Source organism: Melanerpes formicivorus, unplaced genomic scaffold (assembly GCF_026170545.1).
Source record: "Melanerpes formicivorus ecotype bairdi unplaced genomic scaffold, bMelFor1.0.p_v2 SCAF_1, whole genome shotgun sequence".
Taxonomy (NCBI): Eukaryota; Metazoa; Chordata; class Aves; order Piciformes; family Picidae; genus Melanerpes; species Melanerpes formicivorus.
This window is the reverse complement of record NW_027142353.1, coordinates 20284320-20303430: the sequence shown is the minus strand read 5'-3', so window position 1 is coordinate 20303430 and position 19111 is coordinate 20284320. Positions and strand designations below refer to the sequence as shown.

Below are 19111 nucleotides of genomic sequence, written 5' to 3'. Positions count from 1 at the left end.
GAGGGAGTTCTTCACTGAGAGAGTCGTTGGCCATTGGAGTGTGCTGCCCGAGGAGGTAGTGGAGTCACCATCCCTGGAGGTGTTCAGGAGGGGATTGGATGTGGCACTTGGTGCCATGGTTTAGTCATGAGGTCTGTGGTGACAGGTTGGACTCAATGATCTTTGAGGTCTCTTCCAACTTTGGTGATTTGGTGATTCTGTGAAAAGAATGTAATTCTTGTTCCAAAAAGCAAAGTCAATTTATGAATTATGTCAGTTATGTAGCTGCTTTCAAAATCTTTGTCCTAGTATTTCAACACAGATCAGTTTGGTTTCTTTTCTAGTAAAACCAAGCAGTACTGTAGAGCAATTATTTACTGCAAAATTGCTATTAAGATTAGTTTAAACAGAGATAAAGTGTTTGTTAGACATTCTTGCATTTGACCATTAATTAAACAGACTAATTAGGTTCTTTTAACATATTAGAAGATATGTGAGAATCAAACAGAACACTCTGGATATATTTGTCTCTTCTAATGTAATGCAGACACGGCATTAGCAATTTCCACAAAGATAGGTGTCTTCCAGAAAAGACAGAAATCTTCCAATGGTTCAAAAATTCATGATCAGATGAAGCTGAGTAACTCAGTGAAGTTCCAAAACCAGAAATGGCCTAGGTGTATAGTCAGAAACACCAAAAAGTCAAATTATTAAATGGCAAGGAAAGGTTGTTCTTACCTCTGGGATATGCTGAAGAAAACATCTCACCTGGAGAAACTCAACTGTGGCAGGATAAACCGATGAACTCTGAGCAGAATTATTTGGAAGCTGTTCATGTAAAGCTGTTGGATCTATATCGATTTGACAACAAATATTGTCAATATTGTCAATATATCAATTATTTGTTATTTAATGCTTATCTTTTCCTGGACAGTGATATTGCAGTATGTGCTTGCAGATTGCAGAAGAACTTCAAGATATTTTCAAATTTTATTAAAATTAGTTGCTACTTAATCATTAATTACTACTTTCCAAAAAGGAAGAATTTGAAAAGCCTTGGCATCCAAAATCAGTTATTATTTTTTAATGCCATTTCTTTACATACTCTCTCATAGTTCTGTTGAATGATCTTTTGGTGCTGCTTCCTGCTAGATGACACAAATCTCTTCAACAACTCTACTTATACAGAATAGCAAGTGTTTTGAGGGCCTCAGGCACACGTAAAAATTTGTATTTGATAGTTTAGACTAGGCTATTGACTGTTCCGTAGTGCTATCAAATTTTGCCAGACTTTTTGTCCTTGATGTTCATTTTTCCATGTGTTTACCCTACAGGGCTCTATGAAAACTATCCAACCAATGCAGAACCAGAATGCTGTGATGTCAGATGGGGACTATTATCAGATCACCAATCCAAAGGGACTATAAAAACAAGTGGCTCAACAATGTGTCACAGGACATCGCTCACAGTTTCATCAGCATCAAGACTGTGTAACAGCAGACTTAAACTGTGTGTTCTTGTATTAATTCTCTTACATACAGTACTTACAGTCTCAGCAACACAGAACTCAACAGGACTGGCTTTTGGAGGCATAACAGCTTTGGAAGATAATTCATCAAATGAGGAATAGAAAAAAATAAAAAAAAAATTAATTGATTCATCTTATGTGATAGAAAGAGGTCTAAATGACCACAGTCAAAAATAGAGAGGACTGAGTGCTTTACTCTCAGATCTCTTCTTGAACAACCTTTTGGGTAATATGAAAAGAATGGGCCACTACCCAAACAACAAGGACACATGAACACAGCTTTTTATTGACTAAAAGGCTGTATGGTGACTTAAATTTCTCACGCCATTTTATACACTGTGTTTTAATGTTTGGAGTTTCTTTTTTGTTTGTTTTTTTGCACTTGTTAATACAGGATTTTATTTTTGGGACAGTTTCTCAAAGCTAAATTAAGTCTTTTCTCTGTCAATATATTTCTAGTCATTGTGTGCGTTCATCTGATAGTTCTGTCTTTTATGTCCTGTCAGTTTCTATTAGAGGAATGACTGCTATGATTCCATGACATAGCAAAAAATATGAAAACAAAAAACAAAACAAAATACAAAGCAAAACAAAATACAAAAAAACCAACAAAAAAGGGAAAAATAAACAAAAAGAAGAACAGCAAAACAAAAACTAACAATTTTTTTTTAAAAAAAGCAACCACAAAAAAACTCAGACAAATCTAACTGTCCTCTTACCCATGGAAACCATTAATCTCCTTTCCCCTTCTCATCTCCTGTTGCAGACAACATACATTTCCTTCTGTCTGTGTAATCACAATGAATGGGTACACAATTCTAGTGTGCCTCTGCCACTGTTGCACAAACCAGTTGACTGAGCAAACCCAAAAGGAGCATGAAGGGGGTTCCTTTTAGCTGAACAAACAAGTGCTCTCCTTACAAGGTGGGATTGGACAGTTAAAAAATGTAAACAAATATATAACAAACTGTTGCTCCAATACCCATTTTGAAGAAGTCCAGTCCTTTCTCACTGGTCAGTTGAACAGGAGCAGCCTTTTTTAGATATGCTATGGAAAACCAGTTATGCTCAGCAAGTTATGTAGTTGGGAAGCCTTCATATTGGAGGTGAAGGATTGGCATTCATTGTGAATTACGTTTTGAGTTCTGCTGTCACATAATCAGCAGTTTTCCATAAGGAATGAGAGCAAAGATCTTCTAAAATCCAAGTCATTTTGTGTCAACAAAATTCCACTAGAAGCCTTTTAGCATCTACAGTACCAAGTATCTCTTTGGTTTTGATGCCACTATTTTTCTAATACCTACGTGTTGCTGAAAGTTATTCTAGTTATTAAGGGTGCACAAGAATGTGTTAGCACAGGTGAAGAAACTTTTTTTTTTTTTTAATATAGAAGAACCATTTTCATAAATGTGCAATAAAATCAGTAAAGATATACTCCGATATGAGTAGTCAAAAGAAAAAATGTACTATGATTGCTGATTTTCCATTGTTTGGGGTGGTTTTTAATTTGTTAACTTTTATTTTTATGGGAACATTTCACCTGCTAAGTGTATGAGAATTTGCTTTTTAAAAAGGCTTTTTAGAGTTTACAGTAGAATCAATGGAAGGAAAAGTTCATAAGGGCTGTTTTTAAAAACTTTACATTCCTTCCTATTCTCTAACTACACTTGGAAAGTGCACTTTAGAGATGTTTGCTGTGTAGCTCGGAGACGAAGGAAAACTATAGGAAATGTTCTCTTAGGAAATAAAACATAGTTACCTACTTTCTAGCTATGAAATACCCCTTGATAAATATTAATGTTGTAAGAACATTTAATCACTGGTGCGTAATGTATTTTTGTATACAACTTATGGTCTGTTAAATTCTGGAGAAAAACAAAAAGATAACCATGCTGCTTAAGCGGTTCAAGATGCACATGTAAAGCTGCAAAAGCTCAAGTATTTCACAAGAGTATTTGTTTTGATAGTGTTTTACTACAACTTGGACTGAGGAGCTTAAAATGATCTGTGCAAATATGGCAACTACAAAGAGCACCAGCTAATGCAAAATTCTTCAGCAGTGGTTTCTTTCTACAATTTCTCCCTTCCCTTCCTTGCACATGCTATATTTTGTTTAATAAAACATGGTGCTTTTTAGTTATTTTATTTCGTGTTAGAGGCACACGTATTAATTATATTGAATTGATGCAAAAAGTGGGGAAAAATGTAGAAATGCAAATGAAAAAGCCTTAACTAATGGTAGAATGTAGACTTTTGAAAGGACAGAGATATTATTGAGCAGCAATGGAGCAATAACTGGGCAGTGTTCTGGTGCTGTACAACAGCTGATGAGTCACTTCTGAGAAAGCTCTTACTAGGTGAGCTCTTGTTCAACTGACCTGTTAATTCTAGTAAGTGTACATGGTCAGTAAACAGTTTGTTATAACTTTATCTACCTCTGCTGTGCAAAGGCCATCCAACATCCATTTCTGTGATGTTCCTCATGGATTTTTGTTCACATCATTACTCAGTGTCATCTTTTTCTACATTGTACCAATATAGTAGCAAATCTGGTTCATCCCAATTGAATGGGCACATGAAGAAGCACTATTATTTCTGTTTGGCCTCATAGTGAATTAATGTAGAGAGCTATCTTTAAGGCATATTCTTTCTTTTCTCCTGCTCTTCTTCATCCTTCATCCCTTATTTTTCTATTAAAAATGTTTTCAGCTGGTGTCAGTGAAAAATATGACTCCTCCACTGCTTGGCTACATTGAATCATGTGTCATACAATATGAGACAGACATGAGGAAATACAGTGACCACATCATCAAATGCATAAAGTTGCCAAATTAAACTTGGGCAAAATCAAGCAGAAAACAATTATGGACTTTCAATTATTACACAGGTACTAGATGTAATAAATTCCTCCCCCGCTCCCCACCTGGAGTTAGTGCCTGCAGTTCAATGGTCTGTGATTTTTTCACCGTCATCTTTTTGAGGTCTATGTCTTTTATTTTTGGAAAAAAAAAAAAAAAAAAAAAAAAAAAGTCATGTTGCAGAGATGACTACTGCTGGGGTATCTGTTGCTATTTTCACTCCAGCATTGTGGTATGCAGCTTCTCTTGATGGCACCTGGGACATCAGGAGTAGACAAAGACTCTTCTATGAAGTTAAGCAACATGTAATCATGTATGATGCAAAATTCCATTCCATCCATTCCTCATTCGTAATAGTTTTCCTGACACAAACGTAAGCATGCTTGATATTGTGCACATATTACTTTATTGCCAGAATAAATTTGCATCTTGCCACTGCTGTAACTGCCATCTTGTTCCATTTCTCCTTGTACTGTATGCCTAATACATACATGATAAAGAGCTGTCCTAACAAAGAAGTAATACTAAAATATTTCTGCAAATGACTGATAAGAAGAAAAACAAGCAAAAAAATTAGAATAATATCTATTTTATGATCATATGGAAGAGAGAAATTTCCCATGTCTTTTATTGTCTTATTTTCTCAATAGGGAAAATCCAGATTTTGTGCAATATGTTAATACTGATAAGCCGAATGTCATATAACATAAGTAGAGCTATATGTTACTCCTTATTGCATTTACATTTGGTAATGCATTATATTGACACTGTCATTAAAGAGATAGTACCTTTTAAAAAAAAAAACCACACCACAACAAAAAGCAGGTGAATGCTGTCCTTCTGCACGTCATAATGTAAAGACAAAACCCGACAGAACATTAAAATGAAATTCTAATTCTATAAGTGATGAAACCAAGCCATCAGCTGCCAAAGAAATTCCTTCTTGATAGTTAGAAATAAAGTTATTCTAAGTCATTAAATGAGTGAAAAACAACAGCTGCATTTCAAACAGCAGAGATGGCAGGTTTCATCTGGTACATAATGTGGCTCTCAGCTTACATAGTTATATTCTTCTATTAAAAAATGAGGGACAAGGCCATTGTCTTCTGCTCTCTCTGTATTTGTTATGATAATGAATATTCTTTTGTAAGCATTGCCTCTCTGCACAGAAGATATCTGCTCATTATGAGAGTTAAAGACAGCTTATGTACATGCACACAAAATTACAGTGAAACCTGTCTTAAGTGACTATCCAAAGCACAAACAAAACTCATTTGCAGAGTACAGGTAGCTTTAAGGAAAGTGAAACAATTTTGGTTTAAGAAATTTCAAGATATACACAAGCAGTCATCTAAGCCAGGATCTCTGAAAATACCTGGTCCTTACTGCAGCTTTCACTGTGTATCTCATCAGTGCTGCAGCCCTGTAATGAGCCTTGCACAGGAAGGACTTGAGCTGGCCTTAGAGTCATGCTGATTTAGTGGGCCTCAATACAGACATAGGTGGGTGCATACCCACAAAAAATTCTCTGTAGTGCATATGTCTTGATTTGTTGTCACATAGTCTTTACTCAGGAATTGCTCATGGGCATGGTGCATCAACAGAGGATCACTGGGTTCAGCCCTAGCCATCTGAGTCATAAGAAGAGGCTGGCAATGGCATATTAATGGTGAATGGTTCTGGTTTATTATTATTGTCTATAATTATATTAATTTGGTGAAGGAGTGGGTTTAGAAAAATCTTTGGAAAATATTATATTCAGTTCTGAACTGGGTTGTTGGATGTCAGATAGGACTGGAGCACATGCCATCTCAACTGAGGGGTTTAATTTGCCAACATGTTCTGTAACAGCTCTGAGCAATCACATTTGCTGAACACCTCTAAGTTTTCATGTGTTTTCCAGCAAATTTTCAAATGTTAACATGTTTAATCTGTCTCTTGAGGGTGAAGAAGGGAGAGATAACTACTGTGAATGATGAAGCATTAAAAAAAAAAAAAAAAATCTGGACCAACTTGGAAAATCCAGAATTATTACTAATACAGCATACTTTAGAGTAAACCCACCAAAGGATAAGACCTATAAAACAAAAAGGGTAAAATTACTGTATTTGCATTTCTGAGTGTGGATTTCCAAGTAGAATTTCAGCAGCTTAAATATATTTTGTAATAAGAAAAGTAAAAAATTTGTGAGGAAGGGGCTTATTTGTTATTTTTTTTATTCCACCATACTGTCTCCTATAAGTTCTGCTAATATTCTTCTGAACTTTTCATTCAATTTGCTTTTGCAGAAAGTTTCCACACCAGACTCCAGTGAAGCAGTTGCAGTCAGTACCTGTAGCACAGGAGGTCTCAGTCATGGGTCATAAGGGTGAGCCTCCTTTCAAAGTGCTGTCTATATTTCAGCATTTGAGTCCAATCACTAGATTCTCTCATTCTCCTAACACTACATTTGTCTCTTGGACATACACATGACTCAGTTTCCTCTTCAGAGAGGGCTATGCTTGCCCTGCTCACACCTTCAGTCTCAGGCCTCATTAGAAAGGTCAGAGAAACCACCAGTGAGCTTTAAATGCAGTATGTGCACTGAACACTGCAACTGACCAAAACAGGATTAAAATGATAGGCATGTTCTGTAACCAGCCATTTGACTGAGTGAAGATTTTACCAGGTGTGTCTCTTCAGATTGTTTTGTGGTTCTCGTTCTGAGGACTACATCAGCAGAAGGAATGAAAGGTTCATCAGTGAATTGCTGTCAAATCTCTCTGTGGCATTTCATACACCACCCCTCACAGCTCCTTGTCTGTAAGATTTTGCCAGGATCTATTGTATATGAATAGGATAGGCCAAAGAGAAGATGTGATGCTCCACTCCAGCACAAGATGAGGAACATTTGGGTGACGACTATTGCTTGTGTTACATAGGTAACACAGACACACCCTTCCATCAAGTCCTTAGCAGTGAGGGAAATTAAAGTAAGAAGAGGGGTACTTCCTTTAAGAGGAGTAAAGCAGGCAGCAGAAGGAAATAATGTCTTCCCACATTGCTGACAGTTTTATTTGAGTGCATCTTTAATTAGGACAAATGCTGAGTGCTGCATCACCAAGAGGTGAATATACACCTTTGAATTAAGTTGGATGAAGCATAATGCACAATAGAAGTTGGCAATATAAAAAGATAATATACTGAAGAACATGTACCTAAGTCAGTAGTCTACACTGAACAGAATAGTCTTCAACCCTGCTCTCTTGTAATCATTCTCTGAACACCTAGAAAGCACTTATCTCTACCAGTGATTTACATTTCCAAAGTTTTTTACTGGATTTAGACTCCTACATTAACTTTTTTGTATGAATTACGGATGGAAGATTAAATTATTATACTAGCTGGAATGCAGTGACTGAGTTTTTTGTGAATGCATATAAATTGTTTCTCTAATTATCAGGCTACTCCCTACTGAGCAAGAAATAAAAAAGTATTTTATCTATTTCTTTTAGGATGTTACTCCAGTGGACAAAAAATAATGAACCATTAATTTGCCTAGTAAAACTATTCAAGATTTATTTACTGCACACTCATGGGAGAGAGATACTCTTTTCCTTCTCGGAGGAATGTTGACATGTTATATATTAGGCAGTCAATAACCTGGCATCATCATTATTTATTACAATTTGCACAGAGAATACAAGATTTCAACCAAGTGTGCTCAATTCTAATTATTAAATTTGATGGCAAAGAGCACCTAGCACTTTACAGGACCAAGATCTACTTAAATATCATCAGCTACTAATCAGCTTTCTAGGAAATTTCTGAAAAGAAAGCAGAGCATCTACATCCATTGAAAGTTATCAGGCCTGTGAACAGTGGAAAAAGTATTTTGGAGAAGACTGGTAAAAACAAAGACAGAAATAAAACCAAATGTCTTTTCTGTCACCCATTTCTTCCCTCCCTCTACCTTTCCCTTTGTCTGACAGTCACCAGTCTGACCAATGACATATATTTGACTTAGTAGTCCTACGAAAAATTGAACACATTTGTTAAGATGTGAAGCTCTCCTGATTTGTATTTGCTACACATGTAGTAGGGGAAAAAACCCAAAACTAACAAAACAAAAAAACCCAAATGAACAAACCACACACAAAAAAAACACCCCTCCCCCCCAAAAAAAAACACAACAAAAAACAAAAACATCCAAACAAAATCACAAAAGACAAACCCAAAACAACAAAAACAGGAAAAAAAAATTTCATTTTTTCATTCACAGAGAAATATTCTCCCATTAGTTTCCTACCCATCACTAGTCCACTGGTCCACTGAATTCAATGGGGTGGTGGTTTTCATTTAGATGGGACTGGAATTAATGCCATGGATCAAAACCATGGCAGTTTCAGTGCAAGTCCTTCCACTAATTTCAGGGAGGACTTGGAAAGCCCAAGATCTCTATGAGCACATTTCAACTCGTATGGATAAATAAATAAGCATGTGAACAGCTGAAAGATTGAAATGTTCCAAAGGTTTGTCCAAGGGGTTGGTCAAATAATTAGCTGCAGCTCTATGCAAAAGTCATGTTGAGCCAAAGCTTTGAGCTTTGATTTGGTAGATATTTCTTTTTCTGAAATCTAACAGGCTTCATTCAGGGTTTGAATATGCAAAAACTTACACAGGATTACAAATACAAGAAGAAATATTGAAGAAGATTGACTATATTTTCACTTCTACAAGTGAAAATTAAATTATTCTGATAATTACATTTGTTATTAACCCTTAATAACAATTTATTTATGTAGCTCTTGAGAAGCTGCTCTGTTTCATTTGTTTGTTTTCTATTGTTATGTTCAAAACCAGATTCTTGACCTTTTAAAGATTCATATTGAACTATGCAGCTATAAATCACATGCTTATGTTAAATAGATTTGCAATTAAAATTATTCAACTCTTCTGTTATTCCAAAATTGTATGAATAGAAAGTTCATGTTAAAAGCAAATTAAATTAACTGTGTTTCATCTTGATTCCTTTCTATTTTCCTTTTTTGTTTATTTGTTTGGTGTTTTTTTCCCCTTTTCTTTTTTCTTCAGAGTTAAGGACTGAATTTTAATTGAAATGGGCTAAACTGGCATCGGTGTTTTTTACCAATATGGAATGTCCTATGATTCTTAGCATTGAAAAGAGGGCTATGCGGTCCTGTCAGAAAACAAAAACAACAACAACAACAAAAAAAAAATAAACCAACTGTAAATTGTAATTATATATTAAATATTGTATTATTCTAGAAAATTTAGTTAAGTAATTAATACTATCTTTAATTTTTTACAGAAAACTTTGATGAAATAATTTATTACAATGACTCACAGAAAAACTTGTTTTCAAAATGACAGGAGAAACTGTTGAAGATTGTGAAAAAAATTGCTACTAAGTACGCTCTACTAAGAATAAATTTAATGATGCAAACAGTGAGTCTGACTTTTTGGTTACTAGGGATTTGTGAATGAAATTAAACCCAAAGTGTTGGGGAGCGGGTGGGATATAATGATTTTAGATAATGGTTAAATTTAAACAATTTTCATTTTTCCTCAAAAGAAAAACAACCAAACAAAGCAAAAGTAATAAGAAAATCACTTATGTTCTGACCTGGACTGCAGCAACCTATTTCATAAAATGCCTCTGACAAAATTATAAAGATTGAGGTACTTGCCTCATATTCAACCTTTTTTTCAGACTGTATTGTATAGCAGTTGTATCTGTACTTTACAGATGTTCATGTCAGATTCCTTATGAGGAGAGTAAAATTGGAAGAAATGAAAAACAATACCTACAAAAGGAAAGTATGCATTTTTTTTATCAATGCCATGACAAACAAAACCAATATGTTCATTTATTACCTATATTTGATTATGTACAGCAAGGATCTGAATTAATGCAGTATTAGATATTTGTCTGTCTAGTCACATAAGGATTGTTTGGGTTTTTTTTTCAAAAGGGATAGATATTAATGCAACTGTTTGAAGAGGTAAGTACAGAGACATTTGCATGTCAGATTTCAAATGTTTTAAAAACTTTTTTTGGGTGACAATGAATGATGGCTGCATGTCTGTGAAATCAGTGCTGACCCTTTTTATAAGATGAGCCAATATACAATGGAACTGGTACAAGGTGCTGTGGCAAACAATGGGTGAAAATAAACCCTTTTGTAGCAATCTGAGCTGTAAACACAGTGAGGAAATAAGCCAAAAGTCTCACAGGTTCCTCACAGCCCTGTAACCTGTGTGATATCTCCAAGTCTGTATTGATAGTGGGGCAACTTTCACTTCACCTGACCTGCTGGGTCCCGATGGGGTGCATCTATCTAGGAGGGGTAAGAGAGTCCTGGCACTGGAGTTGGCAGGGCTCATTAGGAGGGCTTTAAACTAGGTCTGAAGGGGGTGGGTGAGGCAATCGGTCCCTCTGCAGAGGTAAGAGTAGGGCGCAAGGTAGGGTCAGTTGAGAAGTCAGGAACCCAGCTGCGATGCGTGTACACCAATGCACGCAGCCTGGGCAACAAGCAAGAGGAGTTGGAGGTCCTAATCCATCAGGGTGACTATGATGTAGTCGCCATCTCAGAAACTTGGTGGGACAGCACCCACGATTGGAGTGCTACAATGGGGGGTTACAGGCTCTTTAGGAGAGACAGGCAAGGGAGAAGAGGAGGAGGGGTGGCTCTGTATATTAGAGAGTCAATCTCTGCCACACAACTTGAGGTGGAAGATGAGGTAGTTGAAAGCCTGTGGGTCAAAATCAGAGGACAACCTAACAAGTCTGACATCCTGATTGGAATCTGTTACAGACCACCCAACCAGGATGAGGCGGCTGATGAGTTGTTCTACAAGCAACTGGAGGCTGTCTCAAGATCATCAGATCTTGTCCTTGTTGGTGACTTCAACCTCCCAGATATCTGCTGGGAAATTAATTCAGCAGGGAGGAGGCAGTCCAGAAGATTCCTGGAGTGAATGGAGGACTGCTTCCTGACACAGCTGTTAAGCGAGCCTACCAGGGGACAGGCTCTGCTTGACCTGCTGTTCTGCAATAGGAAAGGGCTGGTGGGAGATGTGATCGTGGGAGGCTGCCTAGGGTGCAGTGACCACGAGATAGTGAAGTTTTCAATATGCAGGGAGATAGGGAGGACTACCAACAGAACCTTCACCTTGGACTTCCGAAGGGCGAACTTCAGCCTATTTAAAAAACTTGTCTGCAAAGTCCCCTGGGTACCAGCCCTCATGAACCAAGGGGTTCAGGAGGGTTGGACCTACTTCAAACAGGAGCTCTTGAAGGCACAGGAATTGGCGGTTCCCACGTGCCGGAAGGCAAGCCGGCGGGGAAGGCGACCAGCCTGGATGAGCAAGCAGCTCCTGGAGGATTTAAGGGGGAAGAGGAGGCTGTATCACCTTTGGAAGGAGGGGAAGGCTTCTCGAGGTATGTTCAAGGAAGCTGTTAGATTATGTAGGAATAAAATTAGGGAGGCTAAGGCCCAGCTGGAACTGAAGCTGGCCACCTCTGTCAAAGATAATAAAAAGCATTTTTATAAATATATTAACAATAAGAAGAGGGGCAGGAAGAACCTGAACTCCCTAGTGGACCTGGAGGGGAACACAGTGACTGAGGATGAGGATAAAGCTGAGGTTCTGAACACCTTCTTTGCCTCAATTTTTAACAGCAAGGCAGGAGTTCAGGACAAGTGGTCTCCGGAGCTGGGCGTTGGGGTCGGGGAGCAGAATAATACCCTGGAAATCCATGAGGAGTTAGTTCGGGACCTGCTGAGCCACTTGGATATTCACAAGTCCATGGGACCAGATGGGATCCATCCTAGGGTGCTGAGACAGCTGGGGGATGTGCTAGCTAGGCCACTCTCCATCATTTCCCTCCAGTCCTGGCTCACTGGTGAGGTCCCAGATGACTGGAAACTGGCCAAACGTGGTCCCCATCCACAAGAAGGGTCGGATGGAGGAACCTGGAAACTACAGGCCGGTCAGCCTGACCTCAGTGCCAGGGAAAGTGATGGAGCAGATTATCCTGGCGGCAATAACTGCGCACCTGAAGGATGGCCAAGGGCTCAGGTCCAGCCAACATGGATTCAGGAAGGGCAGATCCTGCCTCTCCAACCTGATCTCCTTCTATGATCAGGTGACCCGCCTGGTGGATGTGGGGAGGCCTGTGGATGTGGTCTACCTGGACTTCAGCAAGGCCTTTGACACCGTCCCCCACAGCAGACTGCTGATTAAGCTGTCAGCCTGTGGATTGGACCATTACACTCTGTGCTGGGTTAGGAACTGGCTGGAGGGCCGGGCCCAGAGAGTGGTCGTGAACGGTGCCACATCCAGCTGGAGGCCAGTCACCAGTGGTGTCCCCCAGGGATCAGTGCTGGGCCCTGTCCTCTTCAACATATTCGTTGATGATCTGGATGAAGGGGTAGAGTCAGTCATCAGCAAGTTTGCAGATGACACAAAGTTAGGGGCAGATGTTAATCAGTTAGAGGGTAGAAAGGCTCTGCAGAGGGACCTCGACCGACTGGACAGATGGGCAGAGTCCAATGGGATGGCTTTCAACAAGTCCAAGTGCCAAGTGCTGCACTTTGGCTACGGCAATCCCATGCAGAGCTATAGGCTGGGGTCGGAGTGGCTGGAGAGCTGATCGACAGCCACCTGAATATGAGCCAGCAGTGTGCCCAGGTGGCCAGGAGGGCCAATAGCATACTGGCCTGCATTAGGAATAGTGTGGCCAGCAGGAGCAGGGAGGTCATAGTGCCCCTGTACTCTGCTCTGGTTAGGCCGCACCTTGAGTACTGTGTCCAGTTCTGGGGCCCTCAGTTTAAGAAGGACATTGAAACACTTGAGCGTGTCCAGAGAAGGGCAACAAGGCTGGTGAGAGGCCTTGAACACAAGCCCTATGAGGAGAGACTGAGGGAGCTGGGATTGTTTAGCCTGGAGAAGAGGAGGCTCAGGGGTGACCTCATTGCCCTCTACAACTACCTGAAGGGTGGTTGTAGCCAGGAGGGGGTTGGCCTCTTCTCCCAGGCAACCAGCGCCAGAAAAAGGGGACACGGTCTCAAGCTGCGCCAGGGGAGGTTCAGACTCGAGGTGAGGAGGAAGTTCTTCACCGAGCGAGTCATTCGGCATTGGAACGGGTTGCCCAGGGAGGTGGTTGAGTCATCGACCCTGGAGGTGTTCAAGGGGAGATTGGACGTGGCACTTGGTGCCATGGTCTAGTCATGGGGTCTGTGTTGATAGGTTGGACTCGATGATCCTCGAGGTCCTTTCTAACCTAAGTGATACTGTGATACTGTGATACTGTGAATTGCCCCTATCCAGGCACAGGAACTTGCACTTAGCCTAATTTAACTTAGTGAGGTTCATACAGGCCCATCCCACAAGGCTGTCAGAGTCCCTTTGTATTGCATCCCTTCCATCAAGCATATGAACTATGCCATTCAGTTTGGTGTCAGCCACAAACTTGCTAAAGATCCACTCAATGTGACTGTGTTGTTGATGAAAATATAAAATATATTTGTTTCCAGTGTAGACACTTAAGAAACACTACTCTTGTCCACTGGGATGTTGAGTCATTGACTGGAAAACTTTGGACATGAACATCCAGATAATTCTGCCCCTTCTCTCTCCAATTTAACAGCAAGAATGTTGTGTGGAATCTTATCAAAGGCTTTACAGAAGTCCATCCATAGCTCTTTGTTCATCCACTTGATGCAGCCACTCCATCATGGAAGGCCACTAAATTGGTTCAGGTATTTATTTGCCCTTGCCTGTCTTATGTCCTTGACTTCTACATGTTTTGATATAACTTCCACAAGAACCTGTTCCAAGATCTTATCAGGCACAGAGAGGAGGATGACTGGTTGGTAGCTCCCAGGGTCTTTTTACCCTTTTTAAAAATGGGTGTAACATTTCCCCTTTTCCAGACACTGAAGACTTCATCTGACAACCATGATTTTTCATTGAGAGTAGGCTAGCATCTGCATCAGTCACTTCCCTTGGGACCCTGGGATGCATCTCATTATGTTCCTCAGGTGGTCTTGAGTCTAATCTTCACTTATAAGGGGTGGGACATAGCCCCTGCCTTGAGGTTCAAGGAATTGAGATATTTGTACTCTTATAAGTCTTTACCTTTCCAGAACGAGAGTATATATTTTCTAGTCAGATGCATAGATGCCTTCATCTCAACATCAATCTAATACTGATTTAATAGAGGTTATCATGAAATTTTTGCTACAAGGACAATTAAACCAGAGTAATACTCATAATTAGACATTTAACTTATGCTAAAGTTAAATAACTCTAAGGTTATTTATATTTTACAACATAAGAAATACACCTTTTTTGTCAAGTTTATTGTAAATACCACTATATACACACAGGAAAAATCAGTCTCAGCTTCAGATCAAATATATTTTTTCTGACATCAGTTAGTGAAGCTTTGTGTATTCCTATTTTATCAAAATATTAGATGTTTATTTATTTTCTTCAATATGTCTCCTGATTTTGATGACATTATAAGAATTTTAATCTTCCACACAAAGATGTAATAATCCAACTTGTAAAAAACCAGAATGTGTATTAATAACTGCATCCAAACCCCAAGTGTTTTGAAATATCAAATGATACATGGAAGCCAAGTGACAGTCAGTTTAGACTTGTGTGACTTATAAAAATTGAAAGTTCATCTCTTGATTCAGAGGAAAGGAAAGAAGCTGGCACTGTGGCTGGTTTACTACTCAAGCAGCCATACAGATCAAATACTCTAGATCTCAAATGTAGTTCCACAAATACTCCCAGTCCTTTTGATAGAATACAATAACGACATTTACTCTCACCTGTCTGCAATAAACTATCCTGGATCTTTTAGCCCTCATAATCCCAGTACATGGTTCCTGGCTTCAATAATATTTTTAATTTCTATTACTAGATGTAGGCAATTTTTATTTACTCAAGTGTATACTGAGCAGGAGGTCTGCTACTAATTCTATGACTGCTACAGTCAAGAAATACTTCCACAGCAGTTCTATGGAAGCTTTCCAGACTGCAATAATTTTGTCAGGTTTGGGATAATTTTTTCATCATGGCTGTCAATACTGTATCTTCCAGAAGCATACAACTGAAGACAAAATTTATTCATAGGAATGCAGTTATAAATTGCTTCTTCATCTTCATCCAGAGCACAAAAACGTCAGCAGTAATACCTATTTATCCTGCCTTTGAAATTACACAGTATTTTGTTTAAAGCAAAGCTAAACATGAAACAAATCTTTTGTAGGGCCCATAGGTTTCTTTCTTAATAAATCATAATATTTTGAAACTTGGAAATTAATTTCTCTACCAGGTCCCATATTGCCTTTAACTGAATCAAAGACTTAGAGCTGAGCCATCTCCTTTTATATGATCTTCTGGTAACCAAAATTCCCATTCAGGTGTTGATTCTGTTTCTCATTTATAAGCCAGATTTCATTTCACTACTTAAGAGACGTCCCTGAAGTGTCACACTTTAAAATTGAATAAATAACTTTCTACCTTAAATAAAATCCATTAATGTATCTGTTATAAACATAATGGATTCCCTAAACAAAGAAATTGAATGGAAGTAAAGACTTGCAGTGTTTAGCTGATATCTTCAATGAACTCTACAGCAACTCTACAGATCTGTGTCAGGTAAAGAGGCTCTGTATGTATGTGGGGGGAACAAACGTTCTTCATTCAATGTAAACATACTCAGAAAACTGTTTAAGCTAGTCAGATGAAATATAAACCTCCCCTACTCCCTGTATCCATAAAAATTCTATATTCTTAAATCTATTTCTCCCTAGGATTTGGACACCCTCTATTCAACAATATAGGAAGAATATATGCAAGAATATAACATCTAATTTTTCTCACTGTGTGTAATATCCCTGCTTTTTCTCCAAATGCCTAAGGATTGAATTGAAATAAGGGAGAGAAGATTTAACAATCTTTATAATATTGGGAGGGGGAGCTAATTTACTTCCCTTTCTCAACTTCTTTCTACAATCATACTTTGGGTTTTTTCCCTCTTTTTTCTTTTCTCTCTCTAATTGTTTTTCCCCAAGTAAAGTGGCTTAAATCTATGCAGCATGTGAGCAATGCTGGTTCAGTTTCTCCTGTGTCTGAGATCTGTAACCTTCATGAAATGTCATGACCTTCAGGCTTGCAGGCATTGTACCCCTGCTCTTTGGTATTTTTTTGCCATCATATGTGATATGTTTCCAGTTACAAATTAATGGGTGCAGAAAAGGAAACAGGAACAAAATAGTTAGGAGGGCAGATAAATTTGCTTGCCTCATATTCTTTTTCTTCTCTAGCTCTCAGCATCTTGCTGTAATACATTTCACATTGTCTTTCACATCCAGGGACTTCATGACTCATTACTTATTCTTTCCAAAACGCAAACCTCCAGGGATGTTCAGTACACCTGGCCCATAGAAGAGAGGAAGTCAGAGGCAAACATTCCAGGTGCATGATTTCCAAATCCTAACATTTTACTTTGCATTCTCAACTATTCTTTATTCAAATACCTCCTTTAAAAAAGAAAAAAAAAAAATAGAAGAGATACTGTGACCTCATAATCCTCATAGGTAAACTCAGGAAAAGTGGCTTAGATGATTGGACCATGATATGGATTGGTAACTGGCTCAACAACAGAGTTCAGAGAATTGTGATCACTGGTGTGGAGTCCAGTTTGAAACCTGGTGCCAGTGGTGTTCCTAGGGGATCACTACTGCATCTGGTTTTGTTCAATATCTTCATCAATGACCTAGATGGAGGGATTGAATATACCCTCTGCCAGCAAGTTTGCTGGTGATGGAAAACTGGGAGGGGTGGCTGACACACTGGAAGGCTGTGCTGCCATCCAACAAGATCTGGACAGGCTGGAGAGATGTGCAAAGGTGAACCTCCTCAATAAGGAGAAGTGCATAGTCCTGCATCAAGAAGGAATAACACCAGACACCAATACAGACTAGGGGTCATCCTGCTGGAAAGCAGCTCCATGGAAAACAACCTTGGAGTCCTAGTGGACAGCATGTTATGTATGGAGCAGCAATGTGCCCTTGTGGCCAAGAGGGCCACCAGCATTCTGGGATGCATTAGGAAACATATGTCCAGCATGTCTAGGGAGGTTCTACCTCCTGTCTGCCCTGCCCTGGTGAGATCACACCTGGAATCCTGTGTCCAGTTTTGGGATCACCGATTCAAGAGAGACAGGGATTTGCTGGAAATAATCCAACAGAGAGCTACAAGGATGACTGTGGGACTTGAACATCTTTCCTGTGAGAAGAGACTGAGAGAAATGGAGCCATTTAGTCTTGAGAAGAGAAGGCTGAGAGGTTGTCTGATAAATGCCTATAAATATCTGAGGGATGGGTGTCAAGATGAAAGTGCCAGTCTTCAGTGGTGCCCAGATAGGACAAGGAACAGGTACATGCTAGAACACAAGAGGTTTCACCTCAACATGAGAAGACACTTTTTTACAGTGAGAATGGAGCAAGCTGCTCAAAGAGGTGGTGGAGTCTCCTTCTCTGAAGACTTTCAAAACATTCCTGGATGTGTTGCTGTGTGACCTACCCTAGATGATCCTGCTTTGGCAGGGTGATTGCATTTGATGATTTCTAGAGGTCATTTCCAACCTCTAATATTCTGTGATTCTCTGTTGAAGTACAATTAACCTGTTGTTAGAAACAGTTGTGTGTTTTCTGGTGACTTAATAATGCAATTTCATTTGCTCTTTTGTTACTGTAATCCTGAACAGTCAATAATACTCAGTTCATCATAAACCAGAAGGGAGGTCTGCAATCCAGCATTTTAAATCTTGACAACATAGAATAGAATAGAATAGAATAGAATAGAATAGAATAGAATAGAATAGAATAGAATAGAATAGAATAGACCAGACCAGGTTGGAAGAGACCTTTAAGATCATTGCGTCCAACCTATCAACCAATCCAACCTACCTAATCAACTAAACCATGGCACCAAGCACCCCATCAAGCCTCCTCCTGAACACCTCCAATGTTGGTGACTCTACCACCTCCCCAGGCAGCCCATTCCAATGGGCAATCACTCTCTTTGTATAGAACTTCTTCCTAATATCCAGCCTAAACCTCCCCTGGCGCAGCCTGAGACTGTGTCCTCTTGTATGCTCATTGCTTGCTCATATTGTTATTTCCACAACAGAAGTTCCTCTACACTCTGGTTGTAGGTGTAGGGCAAACAACAAACATAAGAAACTAACTTTGAAGGGGGTTTGTTATTGGGTTGTGATTGTTTATAGACAGTTCTACTGTTTATAAGTAAGTTTCACTCCAAACAAATTCCAGCTGTTAAGAAAATAATTGTCCATGCATGTTGATGAAAGCTAGTTCAGTGAAAGCCTCATGTATTGACTGAATCTTAGCTCCTGTATTCAAGGTATTGGTTTCTATTTTAATTATTATTTTTAAATATGAAACATAAAGAAAAGAATAAATGGACATTTTGCATACATATCTGCATAATTTCAATGGACTTTACCACAGAATACCTGAATATCCAATTTTTTAATTTATTTTTAATAAAGCACCTTCAGTACTGATATTTCTTAATAATCCTGGAGCTTGCAAAAACTAAGTGATTTTCTTTAATAACCACCAGGTGGCAATCGTAAACTTAGCCTGCTCTAATTAGCTCTTCTGCAGCAGCCACTGCAGCTTGAGAATAT

General features: G+C 39.0%; 1 protein-coding gene across 2 annotated transcripts in view; it reads left to right on the top strand.

Annotated features, from left to right (window-relative positions):
* Positions 1-9826, top strand: part of NALF1 (NALCN channel auxiliary factor 1) — a 544627-nt gene extending 534801 nt beyond the window's left edge. For both annotated transcript variants that reach the window (XM_068169879.1, XM_068169855.1), the window contains one exon: positions 1314-9826. In XM_068169879.1, coding sequence (XP_068025980.1) covers positions 1314-1609 — 296 coding nt within the window. In that variant the 3' untranslated portion in view covers positions 1610-9826. The remainder of the gene's footprint in view (positions 1-1313) is intronic.
* The last annotated feature ends 9285 nt before the right edge of the window (positions 9827-19111 follow it).